General features: G+C 45.6%; 1 protein-coding gene across 1 annotated transcript in view; it reads right to left on the reverse strand.

Annotated features, from left to right (window-relative positions):
- Positions 1-15,448, reverse strand: part of LOC115124148 (hedgehog-interacting protein-like) — a 50,421-nt gene that overhangs the window by 3,860 nt on the left and 31,113 nt on the right. Inside the window, exons 7-12 of the mRNA XM_065003903.1 lie at positions 15,230-15,373; positions 14,579-14,700; positions 11,783-11,906; positions 10,822-10,958; positions 7,435-7,516; positions 247-395 (exon numbers count right to left, since the gene is read on the reverse strand). Coding sequence (XP_064859975.1) covers positions 247-395; positions 7,435-7,516; positions 10,822-10,958; positions 11,783-11,906; positions 14,579-14,700; positions 15,230-15,373 — 758 coding nt within the window. The remainder of the gene's footprint in view (positions 1-246; positions 396-7,434; positions 7,517-10,821; positions 10,959-11,782; positions 11,907-14,578; positions 14,701-15,229; positions 15,374-15,448) is intronic.

The following is a 15,448-nucleotide window of genomic DNA, read 5'->3' on the forward strand; positions in this document are numbered from 1 at the left end:
TTGACTATCTTGACAAGCGATAACAAAACATTCATAAACCCTTTATGTGGGTCCACTATGGATCCAAACTAGTCTATTTGATAAATATCAACATTACTCAAGATATACAGTAGAATTCTTCACACTATTGTGTAACTCTTGTTATACAGTAGGTCTCAGCTACTCTGCAGAGGGTTATTATGTAATGTTCTACTAATATTCTAGGTTATGGTTGAACACTTCAAACAGCACTTTTCTCTGACTCACCCACTCTGCAGAAGGGTCCCTCCCAGCCGGTGCTGCAGCAACACTTCCCGGTGGGGGTGCAGTGTCCGTTCTTACACTGCCGTGAGCAGGCCGTTCCCAGCAGCTCCGGGGCCTCCACCTGTCTCTGACACTCCTTAGGGACCGTGGGCCTGCAGGGGCCACACAGGGAGGGCAACGGTCACACACTCTAAAGGCTCATGCACACTGTTCTGAGAAATTACATACGGATATGTGGCCTTTCTTTCACACACCATATTCTCACACACACACACACACACACACACACACACACACACACACACACACACACACACACACACACACACACACACACACACAACACACACACACTAGAGGCAGCAGCAGTGGTGCCATAACAGCAGAACACTTAACCATGCACAACAGGGAAGAGGAAACGGCTCCACCAGAATGTGCCTTTACCGAACAGTGATGTGATGGAAAGGGGTCATGGAGGGAGAATGAATGTTTGAGTACGGAGAGAGTGTGTGTGACAGGGTTCTTTCTGGAATATTCTGCTTCTGGAATGTTGTTAATGAGTTTTTGAGTATAATAATTCATTTGGAGCATCAGAGGTTGGGAGGCTGGGAGAATGGTGGACTGACTGAATGACTGGACCAGGTCATGAGGACATGAGGCTCTCTGTTTTCCATACCACTACCACTGTGTGTGTGTGTGTGTGTGTGTGTGTGTGTGTGTGTGTGTGTGTGTGTGTGTGTGTGTGTGTGTGTGTTTGTGGTGTGTCTAGGCCACCGGGAACAGGCCACCGAGAACAGCCATTTGCTGCTGCAATTCAGCATGACAGGAGACTCATAAACACCCCCCACACACACACACAGATGTAGCACACACCCGCAAACATATCCAACCACACTGCCAACAGGCAGCATACTAAACAGACATATTGTGATCATCTCATAACAAGACAAACATTGAACACACGCACTGGCCCAAAGGAGGCTTAGAGTATGATCACTTCATATCACGCTCCGGCCCGGGCTCAAAAACCTGGAAATAATATAGCAGCGTTCTACGTGATGGAATTCAAATGTGAATTGCCTGTTAGCTTGTGTGTGTTCCTGTGTGTGTGGATGGGGCCAAACAGCATTGACTAATGAGGCAAGACAAGCCTCAGCCAGGCAGTGTATTGACATATCCATCAGGCACACACACACACACACACACACACACACACACACACACACACACACACACACACAGTGGTAGTGGTATGGAAAACAGAGAGCCTGGTGGGAGTGCTGTGGAGTGGTCAGTGCATGCGTGTAGAGTCTGTTATGATGATAATGATGCGAGTGTGTGTGTGCCTGCTGGACTCTCTGCCTGCTGGACTCTCTGCCTGCTGGACTCTCTGCCTGCTGGACTCTCTGCCTGCTGGACTCTCTGCCTGCTGGACTCTCTGCCTGCTGGACTCTCTGCCTGCTGGACTATCTGCCTGCTGGACTCTCTGCCTGCTGGACTATCTGCCTGCTGGACTCTCTGCCTGCTGGACTCTCTGCCTGCTGGACTCTCTGCATGCTGGACTCTCTGCCTGCTGGACTCTCTGCCTGCTGGACTCTGCTCTCTGGGTGCTGTAGAGACCTAATGATGTAGATAAATAACGCTGAGAGATATCAAATCTAATTTATTTATATAGCCATTCGTACATCAGCTGATATCTCAAAGTTCTGTACAGAGACCCAGCCTAAAACCCCAAACAGCAAGCAATGCAGGTGTAGAAGCACGATAATGCTGTAAAGACATCTAATGCTATAGCGAGATAATCCTGGACAGAATATAATGCTGTAGAGAGATAAAGCTGGGGAGAGCTCTAATGCTCTAGAGAGATAAAGCTGGGGAGAGCTCTAATGCTGTAGAGAGATAATGCTGGGGAGAGCTCTAATGCTGTAGAAAGATAATGCTGCGGAGACCTCTAATGCTGTAGAGAGATAATGCTGGGGAGAGCTCTAATGCTGTAGAGAGATAATGCTGCGGAGAGCTCTAATGCTGTAGAGAGATAATGCTATAGAGAAATAATGCTATAGAAATCTAATGACCAATGAACAGACAGGAGCCACAACTGAATGTGATATTGGGGTCTGGTTGTGAATGAACTGACTTACTGACTGTGGTTGGTTAGTGTTCAAAGGAGGGGCTCCTGGCCTGTGTTGTGTGTGTGAGTGAGTTAAGGGGTTCTGGTCAGGGTTCTGGGGGTATGTGAGTGGGGTGTCAAGACACCGTGGCTGGGAGTGTTATTCTGACAGCCACATTGACTGATGGCAGTCCCGGTGCAGTACCAGAGCCTAGAGGGGGTCTATAGGGGGTGGAGGGGTCTGGGGGGGGCGATTCCCATGCTCCGCTCCCCTCAGAACCCACCCAACCCTGTGCCTTTTCTCATCCACACTCTGGGCCTTTGTTGTGACAGGCTGCACGTAGTTAAAACAGAGAGAAGGAGGGACAGAAAGAGAGAGGGTGGGAGAGTGATGGAGTTGGGAGAAAGAGACCAGGGTGAGAGAGAGAGAAAAGGGGGACAGCTAGTCCCTGGAGGATTGGGGTACAACACTGTTAATAGTGTCAGGCGGGCAGGGGTCAGCCACGGCTATTGCCCCTCATCAGTTTGTATTAGTACCATGGGTGGCCATGGTCCCGGGTGAAAACAACACCTGCCTGAGCGCCACTTGACAAAGGCAGCTGGGTCAACAGGCACTGTGGGAATGTATAAACTCGGCGAGGACACTTGCATAAAACACAGACTGATGAAGACTGATAAATTAAAGGAGGGCCGCTTATTAGTTTGAGTGTCTACGGGGCTGGGCCAGGCTGGTCCCAATGATTTATATATACACTAGATGACTAATAGGGGGCGCTGTTTTGAAGCCCCCTGAGCCTCCATCTTGGCACTCCCTCACATTGTAATTTTTTTTTGGGGGGGGGGCTTTAGACATTCATTTATTAATGTCTACATTCGTTTTTGCCACATTCATTCTATTACAGACACCTTAATGCATAATCTTAAATTATATTATGTGAGCTAAACATAAAAATTATAAATTAAAAAATATATAAAAACATTTTCTTTAAAGTATATGTATTTTTTTATTACTAATGTTACTGTCCCCGCTACAACAAAAAAATACTTCAATACATGTCATTTTGACCTTAAAACATTTAATTGAAATACTGTAGAATTCCATGAATTCCTATGGAGGACTGCTCCTACTGGGGGGAGTGCCAATATGGCCGACCGGTGGCTTCAAAAACCTCTCAATGGCCAATACATATCATCAGCCATCTAGGGTTTGTATACATTATTGGCTGGTTCCCAACACTCTTAGAAAAAAGGGTTCCAAAGGGGTTCTTCGGCTGTCCCCATAGGAGAACCCTTTTTGGTTACATGTAGAACCTTTTTAGAACCATTTAGAACCCTCTGTGTTCTATCTGGAACCATACAGCGTTCTTCAAACGGTTCTCAAATGTGGACAGCCGAAGAACCCTTTTAGGTTCTAGATAGCTTATTTTTTTCAAAGTGTAGTCCTAGTGGCTGGAGGGAGGTGTGGGGTGGTGGTGGGGTGGAGGGGTGTATGGAGCTCTGCTTGGCTCAGCTGCCTCCCTTCCTACCTCCCCCTTTGTTCCAGAACAGGAGACATCCGCCAGGGACCATATGCTGAGCCTGATCCCTGATCAGCTCCCTCTTACTCACAACACAGCCCTCTTCATAATATCTCACCGCCTCAAAAGTCACCCCAGATCAAATCATACAGCTGATTGATATAGGTGATGCTATTAGTGAGGGATACTCTAACGACTATCAGATTTATTTCACTTAAAGCTTTGATAGTGATGGGTGGCTGGTAGCCTGGGAGTTGGTGGGGAGGGTTTTGGGAAGGAATGTGTTGGGGCTATGTGCTGGGGCTTGCTTGATTGGCATGAGGTGTATGTGAGAAAAAAGCCCTGGAGTGGTGTACATTGTGCCTCCCAACAATGGCTAAATCAAACGGCCCAGTGTGAGTCCTTTAGCTGTTTTGTCATCGGGCTCCATTGTTTGGGGGCTTCTTTGTGGTTTCATCCCTTGTTTTAATTGTGTCAGAAATGTACTGTGTATTGTAGGAGCCAGGGCCATTCAGTGGAGCAGCTTTGTCAAGGGCAGGACCACAGTAGTGCAGCAGCAAGATTTAGGAGGGACATCTGAATAAAAGAGCTGGCTTTTTTTAGCCAGCATATTGGGAGCTGGGAGCTACCGTACCACACACACTGAACACGCACGCACACACACCTCCCTGCTCCTTCTCCCCAGTGCTTCCTGTAATTTGTGACTTCCATAGTGACTTCATAAAGGAGAGCCCTATTCTATGTCCACTGGGTCTTCTCAACCTCTTTACTCAACACAATTCAACCAGAGGACTGCACCTGACTCAACTAAACCCTAAATTGTGTGAAAAGTATATTATGACACAGGAGAACCATTTCCTCCCTCTTTGGATAAAAGCCTGTTAAGATGGAAAGACAACTTTTTTTATTGCCGTTATCAGCAGGAGTTCTTACTGTTTCAACTGTCTCTCCCCCCATTCAGGTTCCAGACGGAATCGTGAGGACTGGATAGAATTTGGTTTTGAATAAAACGTGGCTCTGTTCCTTCCATTCTTATACACGATAAACAACCTGGCAGTTACATACTGTACAGCTTTACAATGTGGCCAGTGACATCCTCCCCCACATAACCAACCCACCCAATACCCAGAGGCGGTGTTTGTTTGTGTCTCTCCTCTCTCAAGGAATAAAGCCCTCCTCCTCCTCTGCTTCTAAATGGATGTTAGCACCAGAAATAAATAAAAGTCTCTCTCTCTCTCTCCCATGGGGACCTCTGACTGCGTGTGGCAGGGTAATTGAGATAAGACATATTCAATGAAGCATTGCATGTCTCAATCAGACATTATACTGTTCTAATTATAGAAAGAGGGGAAAAGGAAAAAATTTAAAACAGAGCTGAAACCCGTTGAAGCCTTGGGGAAGACGGCATATCGTGTGTGTGTGTGTGTGTGTGATGCATATGGACTAGGTTTGAATCCCGGGCAAGGTATTTTTAAACAGCTCTGTCTCCTTCCACAGTAGAGCCAGTAAACAATGCCACATGATCCTACTCTGCCTCTGTGTTGTATATTTAGAAATGAAATCTCTCTCAGTACAGAATTTCCACGACAGTGTCCACATGGGACAGAGACAACGTATAATGATGTTACTGAGACGCATGGTGGCCTATTTATTATTGGACGGTACCCGACTGACAAACAAATGCCTACAAATGAAGTCAGCGCGCTGCCGGGACGTGTGTTTACCCCAAAACATTGCAGGGGGGTTTAGGTGATTTTCCTCTTTCACTCCCCTCCCCAGCCCCCTACCTCCTAAAGCCCCCCTCCTCTTCCCCAAACATACATGTAATGAAAACACCATGTGGGTGGATGGTGTGGGACCCCCGGACCACCACAGGCTCGCCTCTCAGAAATACAAGTCTTCTGTAAAGGAGGAGGGTGAGGGGGCGCCAGGTACCCCAGAAGGGGTAGAGGGGGACGGGTGGCCCATCAGACGTGATAACGCAGCAAGGTCAGAAACGTTAGCTACCTCCATCCCTCCCCATCCTCCCTGTAACAAGATACTAATAGCGAAGTGAGTGTGTGTGTGTGTGTGCGTGCGTAGAAGCCGGACTCCCAGCACCACACAGGCCACTATAGAGACTAAACAAGCCCAAAATATGGGTGGAAAGAAGTTGTTGTTTGGGAAAAATGTGTCCAGCCAAAAAACATAAATAAAATGTTGAGCGGGGCAGCAAAGGGCCCGTAGAAACATCTGTGGCGTAATTAACTGTGACTTGGTTGGTACTGTCATCACCTTCGCAATAATTAGCCAGGGATCTGTTTCTATTGTCCCACACAGGCAAGCACACACACACGCAAGCACACACACACGCAAGCACACGCAAGCACACACACACACACACACTCCAATAAAAAAGTGAAATGGACTTAAGGAAACATTATTCTGTCTCCTTCCTGGACTCCCACTGTAAGCCCAGTGTTTTTAGATGCTCCACATGCCTCCCTGCAAACTTCACTTAAGCTGAAGGACCTAAACATACATGAGGATCTCTAGTTCTCCATTCCAGGGTGCTGAAAAGGGGGACTGGATGATTTCTGGGTGGCTGAGGGTGGAAAGGCACAGCTTGACGAGCGATTGGTTTGAATTAGAAAGTGAGAGGATCTGGTTGTGTTCAATGTAATTTCTCATGATTCAGACTATATATCAGTGACATTCATGTCTCAGATGTTGGCTGCGGTGGAGGGGGTTGTACTAGGGTTGACGCAAACATCATTTGTTAAAGATTCATGATTATCGAAAATATTGAATAGAGTAAAACACATGGTAAAATGTTTAGCAAGCATACAACAATGATTAACAGGCAACCATCTCCTCTAGTAATATTTATCACCAGAAACTCCAGCACATTATCAGCTGTGTGCGACCTGGATTGTTGGGACGCAGCGGGGCACATTGTTGGGACACAGCATCCCTTCATTAAAACCCAAACCACCAGGTATTCCAGTCACATGTAACAAATCCCTCCCTACGACTATGAGGAAAACATTACCACTCGTCGACAGGTGCCCTCCGTTCTCTCCAGGAGTGTATAAGCAGCCCTGTCAAACGCTACGAAAATACCCAGCGAGCCACGTGTGCTCTCTCTCCTCGCTCTCTCTCTCCTCGCTCTCTCTCTCTCTCTCCTCCCTCTCCTCACTATCCTCTCTCTCGTTCGTCTCTCCTATCTTCCCTCACTCTCTAACAGGGCCCGTTGGTAGTGCTGGTGTTAGAAACGGTATGCTTACTCTCCAATTACCACGCTGAGATTTGTGAGCCCTGGTGTGTGTGTGTGTGTGTGTGTGTGTGTGATGATTTGTTTAAGGGGATAAGAGCCCTGGTGTGTGTGTGTGTGTGTGTGTGTGTGTGTGTGTGTGTGTGTGTGTGTGATGTATTGAAGAGGTGTAGAAAACCAGGGATGGAGGGAGGTGTGACGCTCCCTCTCTCTGTGAAGTTGTGATCCTGCACTGCCACTATATCTGCTTTGTGTAGGCATATGGGCAGGCCACAGACACACACGCACACAAAGAAAGTTGTGTTCTTTACCTTTTAGGGTCCACTAGCTTGTAGAGCTTCCCACTGTGTGACTGCGCCATGCTTTTACTGGTGGCCAGGATGTACACTTCACCTGGGGGTGAGGAGAACAGGGGTTACATGGGAAATGTAGTCCAGGCATCAGCCCTATCTACAGAGAGCAAATAAGAGAAGAGACGAAGCGAGAGAGAGAGAGAGAGAGAGAGAGAGAGAGAAGAAGGACAACCAGTTAAGAAGCCCTGTTGCCACAAGAAAAGAGCATCCTGTGAAGACCAGCATTGTAAATATAACCCATATGCTTATTTATTTTCCCTTTTGTACTTTATCTATTTGCACATAATTTGATATTTGTAACGTCTTTATTCTTTTGGAACTTTTGTGAGTGTAATATTAACTGTTAATTTGTATCGTTTATTTCACTTTTGTTTATTATCTAGTTCACTTGCTTTGGCAATGTTAACATACAGTTGAAGTCAGAAGTTTACATACACCTTAGCCAAATACATTTAAATCAGTTTTCATCATTCCTGACATTTAATCCTAGTAAAAATTCCCTGTCTTAGGTCAGTTAGGATCACCACTTTATTTTAAGAATGTGAAATATCATAATAATAGTAGAGAGAACTATTTATTTCAGCTTTTATTTCTTTCATCACATTCCCAGTGGGTCAGAAGTTTACGTACACTCAATTCGTATTTGGTAGCATTGCCTTTAAATTGTTCAACTTGGGTCAAACATTTCAGGTAGCCTTCTACAAGCTTCCCATAATAGGTTGGGTGAATTTTGGCCCATTCCTCCTGACAGAGCTGGTGTAACTGAGTCAGGTTTGTAGGCCTCCTTGCTCGCACACGCTTTTTCATTTCTTCCCACAAATTGTCTATAGGATTGATGTCAGGGCTTTCTGATGGCCACTCCAATACCTTGACTTTGTTGTCCTTAAGCCATTATGTCACAACTTTAGAAGTATGCTTGGGGTCATTGTCCATTTGGAAGACCCATTTGCGACCAAGCTTTAACTTCCTGACTGATGTCTTGAGATGTTGCTTCAATATATCCCAATATAAGTCCCTCCTGCAGCAAAGCACCCCCACAACATGATGCTACTACCCCCGTGCTTCACAGTTTGGATGGTGTTCTTCGGCTTGCAAGCCTCACCCTTTTTCCTCCAAACATAACGTTGGTCATTATGGCCAAAAAGTTATATTTTTGTTTCATCAGACCAGAGGACATTTCTCCAAAAAGTACGATCTTTGTCCCCGTGTGCAGTTGCAAACCGCAGTCTGGCTTTTTTATGCAGGTTTTGGAGCAGTGGCTTCTTCCTTGCTGAGCGGCCTTTACGGTTATGTCGATATAGGACTTGTTTTACTGTGGATATAGATACTTTTGTACCTGTTTCCTCCAGCATCTTAACAAGGTCCTTTGGTGTTGTTCTGGGATTGACTTGCAATTTTCGCACCAAAGTATGTTCATCTCTAGGAGACAGAACGGGTCTCATTCCTGAGCGGTATGACGGCTACGTGGTCCCATGGTGTTTATACTTGCGTACTATTGTTTGTATAGATGAACTTGGTACCTTCAGGCATTTAGAAATTGCTCCCAAGGATGAACCAGAATTGTGGAGGTCTATAAGGTCTTGGCTGATTTCTTTTGATTTTCCCATGATGGCAAGCAAAGAGGCACTGAGTTTGAAGGTAGGCATTGAAATATATCCACAGGTACACCTACAATCGACTCAAATTATGTCAATTAGCCTATCAGAAGCTTCTAAAGCAATGACATAATTTTCTGGAATTTTCCAAGCTGTTTATAGGCACAGTCAATTTAGTGTATGTAAACTTCTGACCCACTGGAATTATGATACAGTGGATTAGAAGTGAAATAATCTGTCTGTAAACAATTGTTGGAAAAATTACTTGTGTCATGCACAAAGTAGATGTCCTAACCGACTTTCCAAAACTATAGTTTGTTAACAAGAAATTTGTGGAGTGGTTGAAAAACAAGTTTTAATGACTCCAACATAAGTGTATGCAAACTTCCAAATTCAACTGTATGTTTCCCATGCCAATAGACCCCTTAAAATGATATTGAAATTGAGAGAGAAACAGAGAGAAAATAAGAGAAGAGGCCCTGATCAGGGTCCCTGCAGCGCTGCACTTGCCATGGGACTTGGGAGAGAGTGACTATCACGGGACAACTGAATACTCCTGACTGGAACCAGGCGAGTCATTTAATGAGCAGCAAGCCCACAACACGGCTCCATAAGAGGACAAATTGTAAACATGTGTCAATGGGGCCCTGTTGTGGGAAGCCAGCCCAGCTCAGCACAGGCCTCCACCATTCACCTACCCCCACACCATTTACAAATCATGAACAAAAGCAAAAATCTTCAACTAACACCACGCCAAGATACTGGCAAGTCCCATGGTTAACCCTGTGTGCCCGTTGTATGCCAACATGGATAATTAGTTCTCTGCAAAACATGAGCTCACAGTGAGTCCTTTTGTCAAACAGGGATACAATGAATTGGGTTCAGTGGGTTTGTTGATGTAGCGAACCTAACCTCACCTAAGATGGTATGACTGGTAGGCTGGTAAACAATAACACAGACCAGAAACATTCATCACCAGGTGGCCAACTACATGCCATATCAGTAGGCTCTTTGAGGCCTGGTGCTATCGTATGGAAATGACCATATAATCCTTCAGGAAGCAGGGAGACTTTAATATCCTCTTGCTGGAACATGCCATGGAGGAAAGGTGACACGGAGGGAAGGGATGGAGGTATTAGTTCCCCTCACACAGCGTGTGTGACCTCTGTTGGTTTTCTGGTCCAATATCATGAATATCACTCGAATAACGGCTTGAATTTGAGACTCCGCGGACGTTTTTCCCCTCACTTCCTAATCTCGGAAACTCAATTGGAGCAGTCTTGTTTCTAAACCCAACCGAGTGGAAACATGTTGAACATTGACATCGCACTCCAGGGATGTACTATGTAAATACATGTACCATTGTTCCATATACAATGCCCCAATGACTCTGAACTAGAGTTTTCCACAGTTTTGACATCTGTCATTGGGTGTAAACACTGATTTCAGGATGGCTTGACACTCTGCAATCTATCTTCTGCATCCAGACCCTTTGTTGACAAAAGCTTTCACTCATAACATCAGCTCAGATGTAGAGAGACACCCAGAAACACACAGAAATTGACATATAATAATGTGGCTATACGTGTAGGGGCCAGCCTTTAGACTAGAGAGAGTTGGGCTGGATCCCAAATGGCACCCTATTCCCTATTTAGTGCGCTACTTTCATAGTGCTCTGGTCAAAAAGTACTGCACTATATTGGGAATAGGGTGCCATTTGGGAAACAACCTTTGTGCTGGTTCTACTGACCTAGTTGGTCCTCTCCGAAGCCCAGGATATGTCCCACCAGAGCGGAGCCACAGGAGCTGCTGGTCCCCAGACACAGAGCTTTCTCCTGCCACTGGTCCCCTGCCGCCGCTGAGCCCTTCTGGAGGATCCGCAGGTTCCTGAAACGCACACATACGCACACACAAGCACACACACAAAAGCACAACGCAACATCAGCACACTGTTACAGTAATACTAGCATTAAGCACAGGTCAGGGGTCAGCAAAAACGGCACATTGTTTCCTTCTATAGGTCACAGCACAACAGTCTTGTGTTTCAGTGCCTTAGTGTGCATGAAGTCTTTTGGTTTCCAAATAAACATGATGCCAAAATCCTCCTCGCCCTTTCACAACAACGTGCCCTTCAAAAACTGAAATGAGACTAAGTAGCTGCGAGTCATTTTTCCACACACATTGCCATGATGTCTCAATAGTGTACTTCCTTCAGCGTCTTTATTTCCTTTGTTTATTCAAGAGGCGAGGTTTGACTTCAGCGAGAGAGGAAGATTAATTATCAACCAATGAGACGTGTGAACAACACGAGGCCGTAGCCAAACGGACCAACCAACCGGGGCAGGACATCACGTCTCCATTTACAGTGAATGAGCCTGAGCAGTAGTAGTGTCAGTAATGTGATAGTAATGTTTTCCCCCCAACGTGGATGGAACACTGGGTTTATGTTGGCACGGTGACCATGGACAGAATCAGGGGATGGACGTCAGTTGGCATAGTGTTTACCTCAGAGTTACGTTCACCATAGCAAAGTTGGGTTACTGAACACAGCTGTTTGTGTTTGTTCAATTCAAAGTCAATGAACACTAGAAACGTTCGTGAATGTTCCAAATGAGAAAACAATGTTTGATTCAAACTAGCTACACATTTAATCTAGATCATTTGACGATAAATAAAAACCCTGTTATAATATTTATAACTTATAAGCTCACCCGTTCTTGTCTCCGAACACATAGCTCCCGTAGAGCCTCCTGGACTGACAGCCTCTGTAGATGAACCCTCCCACAGGTGCTGCTCCTCCACTGGTCGCCAGGTCAAAGATGGATGCCTCGTTCTCTACAGAAACACACAGATACACAGGCCTCAGATCAATATCATTAAGATGGACGCCTCGTTCTCTACAGAAACACACAGATACACAGGCCTCAGATCAGTATCATTAAGATGGACGCCTCGTTCTCTACAGAAACACACAGATACACAGGCCTCAGATCAGTATCATTAAGATGGACGCCTCGTTCTCTACAGAAACACACAGATACACAGGCCTCAGATCAGTATCATTAAGATGGATGCCTCGTTCTCTACCTAAACACAGATACACAGAACTCAGATCAGTGTAATTACAGAGGCTGTGCCCCAAATGGCACCCTATTGTCTTTAAAGTGCACTATTCTTTTAACCAAGGCCCATAGAGTTCTGGTCAAAAGTAGTGCCCTATACATATAGTGCACTATACACAGTATATAGTGCCATATGACACTTGAATATCTCTACAAGCTCCAAAAAACTAATTCAGAATTATTGTGGTATTTTAAGTCAATTTGTGTATCCCTCCAAAAAAAATACTTTTTGGAACATATAGCATTTGTCAAAAGTTATTATTTTCAGCCTAAGATAGCTGTGGTGTGACAGCTTGACCAAAATATGACTAGCTACATCTTAGATATTACACTCATATAATATGGGCGATGCAGGGATTTTCACTCTGTTTATTCCCTACACTCTTAGAAAAAAAGTTCCAAAATGTTTCTGTGGCTGTTCCCTTAGGAGAACCCTTTTCGATTCAAGGTAGAACCCCACCATTCCTTCACTCTGCACCTGGAGCTGCCATCGTCAGACCCTAGCCTAATGACTGTGACTTCCTGAGACCTCGAGCTGCCATGGTCAGACCCTAGCCTAATGACTGTGACTCCCTGAGACCTGGAGCTGCCATGGTCAGACCCTAGCCTAATGACTGTGACTCCCTGAGACCTGGAGCTGCCATGGTCGAGCCCTAGCCTAATGACTGTGACTCCCTGAGACCTGGAGCTACCATGGTCGGACCCTAGCCTAATGACTGTGACTCCCTGAGACCTGGAGCTGCCATGGTTGGACCCTAGCCTAATGACTGTGACTCCCTGAGACCTGGAGCTGCCATGGTCAGACCCTAGCCTAATGACTGTGACTCCCTGAAACCTGGAGCTGCCATGGTCGGACCCTAGCCTAATGACTGTGACTCCCTGAAACCTGGAGCTGCCATGGTCAGACCCTAGCCTAATGACTGTGACTCCCTGAGACCTGGAGCTGCCATGGTCGGACCCTAGCCTAATGACTGTGACTCCCTGAGACCTGGAGCTGCCATGGTCGGACCCTAGTCTAATGACTGTGACTCCCTGAGACCTGGGTGTGATTTATGCCCACTCTAATGAGTCCTGTTTTCTCTGTTGGTGTAGGAAGAGAAAAGGATATCCATGTTTACTGCCATCTGTCACGAGTCCATTAGTACGTAGTGGAGGGTGGTTTCAATTACTGTGACTGAGGCCTTGCCTTGTTAAAAACAACTTTGCTAAACTGGATTAAATGTAATGTAGGGCTTTAACCGCCACGATACCTCCTCATTAACATTGAAACTGAACGTATTAAGTGATGGTTGTACTAAATAGCGCAGAAGGTTGATGATGGAGTTTTAGTGTATTTTTGGGACAACATGAATATAAATCGTTATGTAGTCATTACATGGGAATAATGGACATTATGATGTGAGGAGTTCTCGCCCCTATTAGGGTCTAATCAGATAGGTAATGAACTCCACCTCCATCATGGAAATAGTATAATCGGAGCCGGGGTCTGGGTTAATTTGGCCCAATCAGTGATCGTCCTGGGTGAGAGGTGGCCAATGGAATGGGTGGGAGCTTTAAACTAGGCTGAGGGGCTGGGAGGGAGGGGGTTAGGGGGTTGTTTTGCGGGTGGCTGAAATAGCACTCATTGTGTGGTTATTAGAACCAAACAAACAGCTCTACATAAGCACTCATTTCTTCATTGTGTTAGAAAGAGTGTTCTGGTGTCGATTATGCTCTTTTGACGTGCACCAAGGAGAATATGAACCCCAGATCCTCATGGCTCTGTTTAGTGTGCTTTCAACTATACTAACCCATCATCAAGATATTCATCCTGGCTGACAACTATAAATCCTAGTCATGGACACAAACTCACATTCCCCTGGCAACGATATGCGAGGACAAATCGTTTGTGGATCACAATAACTTCTGATACTTTAAAAAATATTTTTTACTCAGATACACTGTGTACTGAACAAGTTGGAGGCTGACCAAATACCTCATTCTCACAACAGGAAAGAATCCAGTTGTGTTCCAAAAAAACAGACATCCTTTTTCTCGTGCAGAACACAGAGTAAAATGAAAGGTTATCCAAAAAGGTCATTTGTGAGGAATTCCATCAGATTCTTCCACACTTTCCCAAGGTGAGAGAGGACATGAAATGAGACTGTAAGGCAGACAGAGCTATTTTCATAACAAGCAACATTAATATCCCATTGATGTATTCCAGACAGACTCCCAAAGGGCACTCTCAGGTCCCAAATGGCAGCCTGTCCACTATAAAGTGCACTCCTTTTAACTAGGGCTCATGCACTCTGTTCAGAAGTAGTGCACCATATAGGGAATATGGTGCCATTTGGGACACATCCTCAGTGTTGTTAGGGAAAACCATTAGAAGAAGGAACTCACCGTAGTCTTTCCCCTTAGTGATCGCCAGTATTCTCCCTGCAGACGCGTTCCTACCGCTGGCGTCCGTGCACAGGATCAAGAGACTCCCGTTGTTATCCGTATGATGCCGGTCCACGGCACACCTGGGGAAAGACAGGAATGAACGGATAAGTGGGAAAAACATTGGAACGTCATGACACTGTCCATCTGTGATGATGCGTCACTCCCTGAGTATCACCTTGGGGTGGTTGTGCCACATGATAAAACAGTGGCATGCAACGGGGGTACTGTAAATCAATAGCTGCATATCTCACACACCCAGCTACAACTCAGTAAGATTGATGAACACGTTCTAATGAAACTCATAGCCTAGTACAGTCAATCCATGATCAACCTTTTACCATGTGAAGACACAGAACAACCGAGGCAGTAACACACGGAGTGATCTGATCATGTCCATAGTTGAGAAGATACACACTAGAAAGGAATAGGTGCAACAGTCACTCACAATTAACTGTCACTCAGAATGAACTGTCACTCACAATTAAATACGACATACTATATACTAATATTAATATATGAGAAGATACACACACACACCATAGTGAAGTATTGGTGGTATTCTCTGGGTAGGTACAGGTATTAGGTATGGCCATGGAGCATTTCACTCACCTGCCTGGGTCATGCAGTCCGTGGGCAAATATTTCTGGTGGCTGGTTGGTGCTGTTGAAGTAGGGGTTGTTCCTGGGTATGGAGTAGGGAGACGTGCAGCAGTCTGTGTCCACATCCACCCTCAACACAGACCCTGTGAAATCACTGCAGACAGCACACACAAGAAAGGACAACTGGTTAGTTGGGAGGAAAGTGTTGGAGGTGGAAAAACTGTAGCTA

This window comes from Oncorhynchus nerka, linkage group LG18 (genome assembly GCF_034236695.1).
Source record: "Oncorhynchus nerka isolate Pitt River linkage group LG18, Oner_Uvic_2.0, whole genome shotgun sequence".
Classification (NCBI taxonomy): Eukaryota; Metazoa; Chordata; class Actinopteri; order Salmoniformes; family Salmonidae; genus Oncorhynchus; species Oncorhynchus nerka.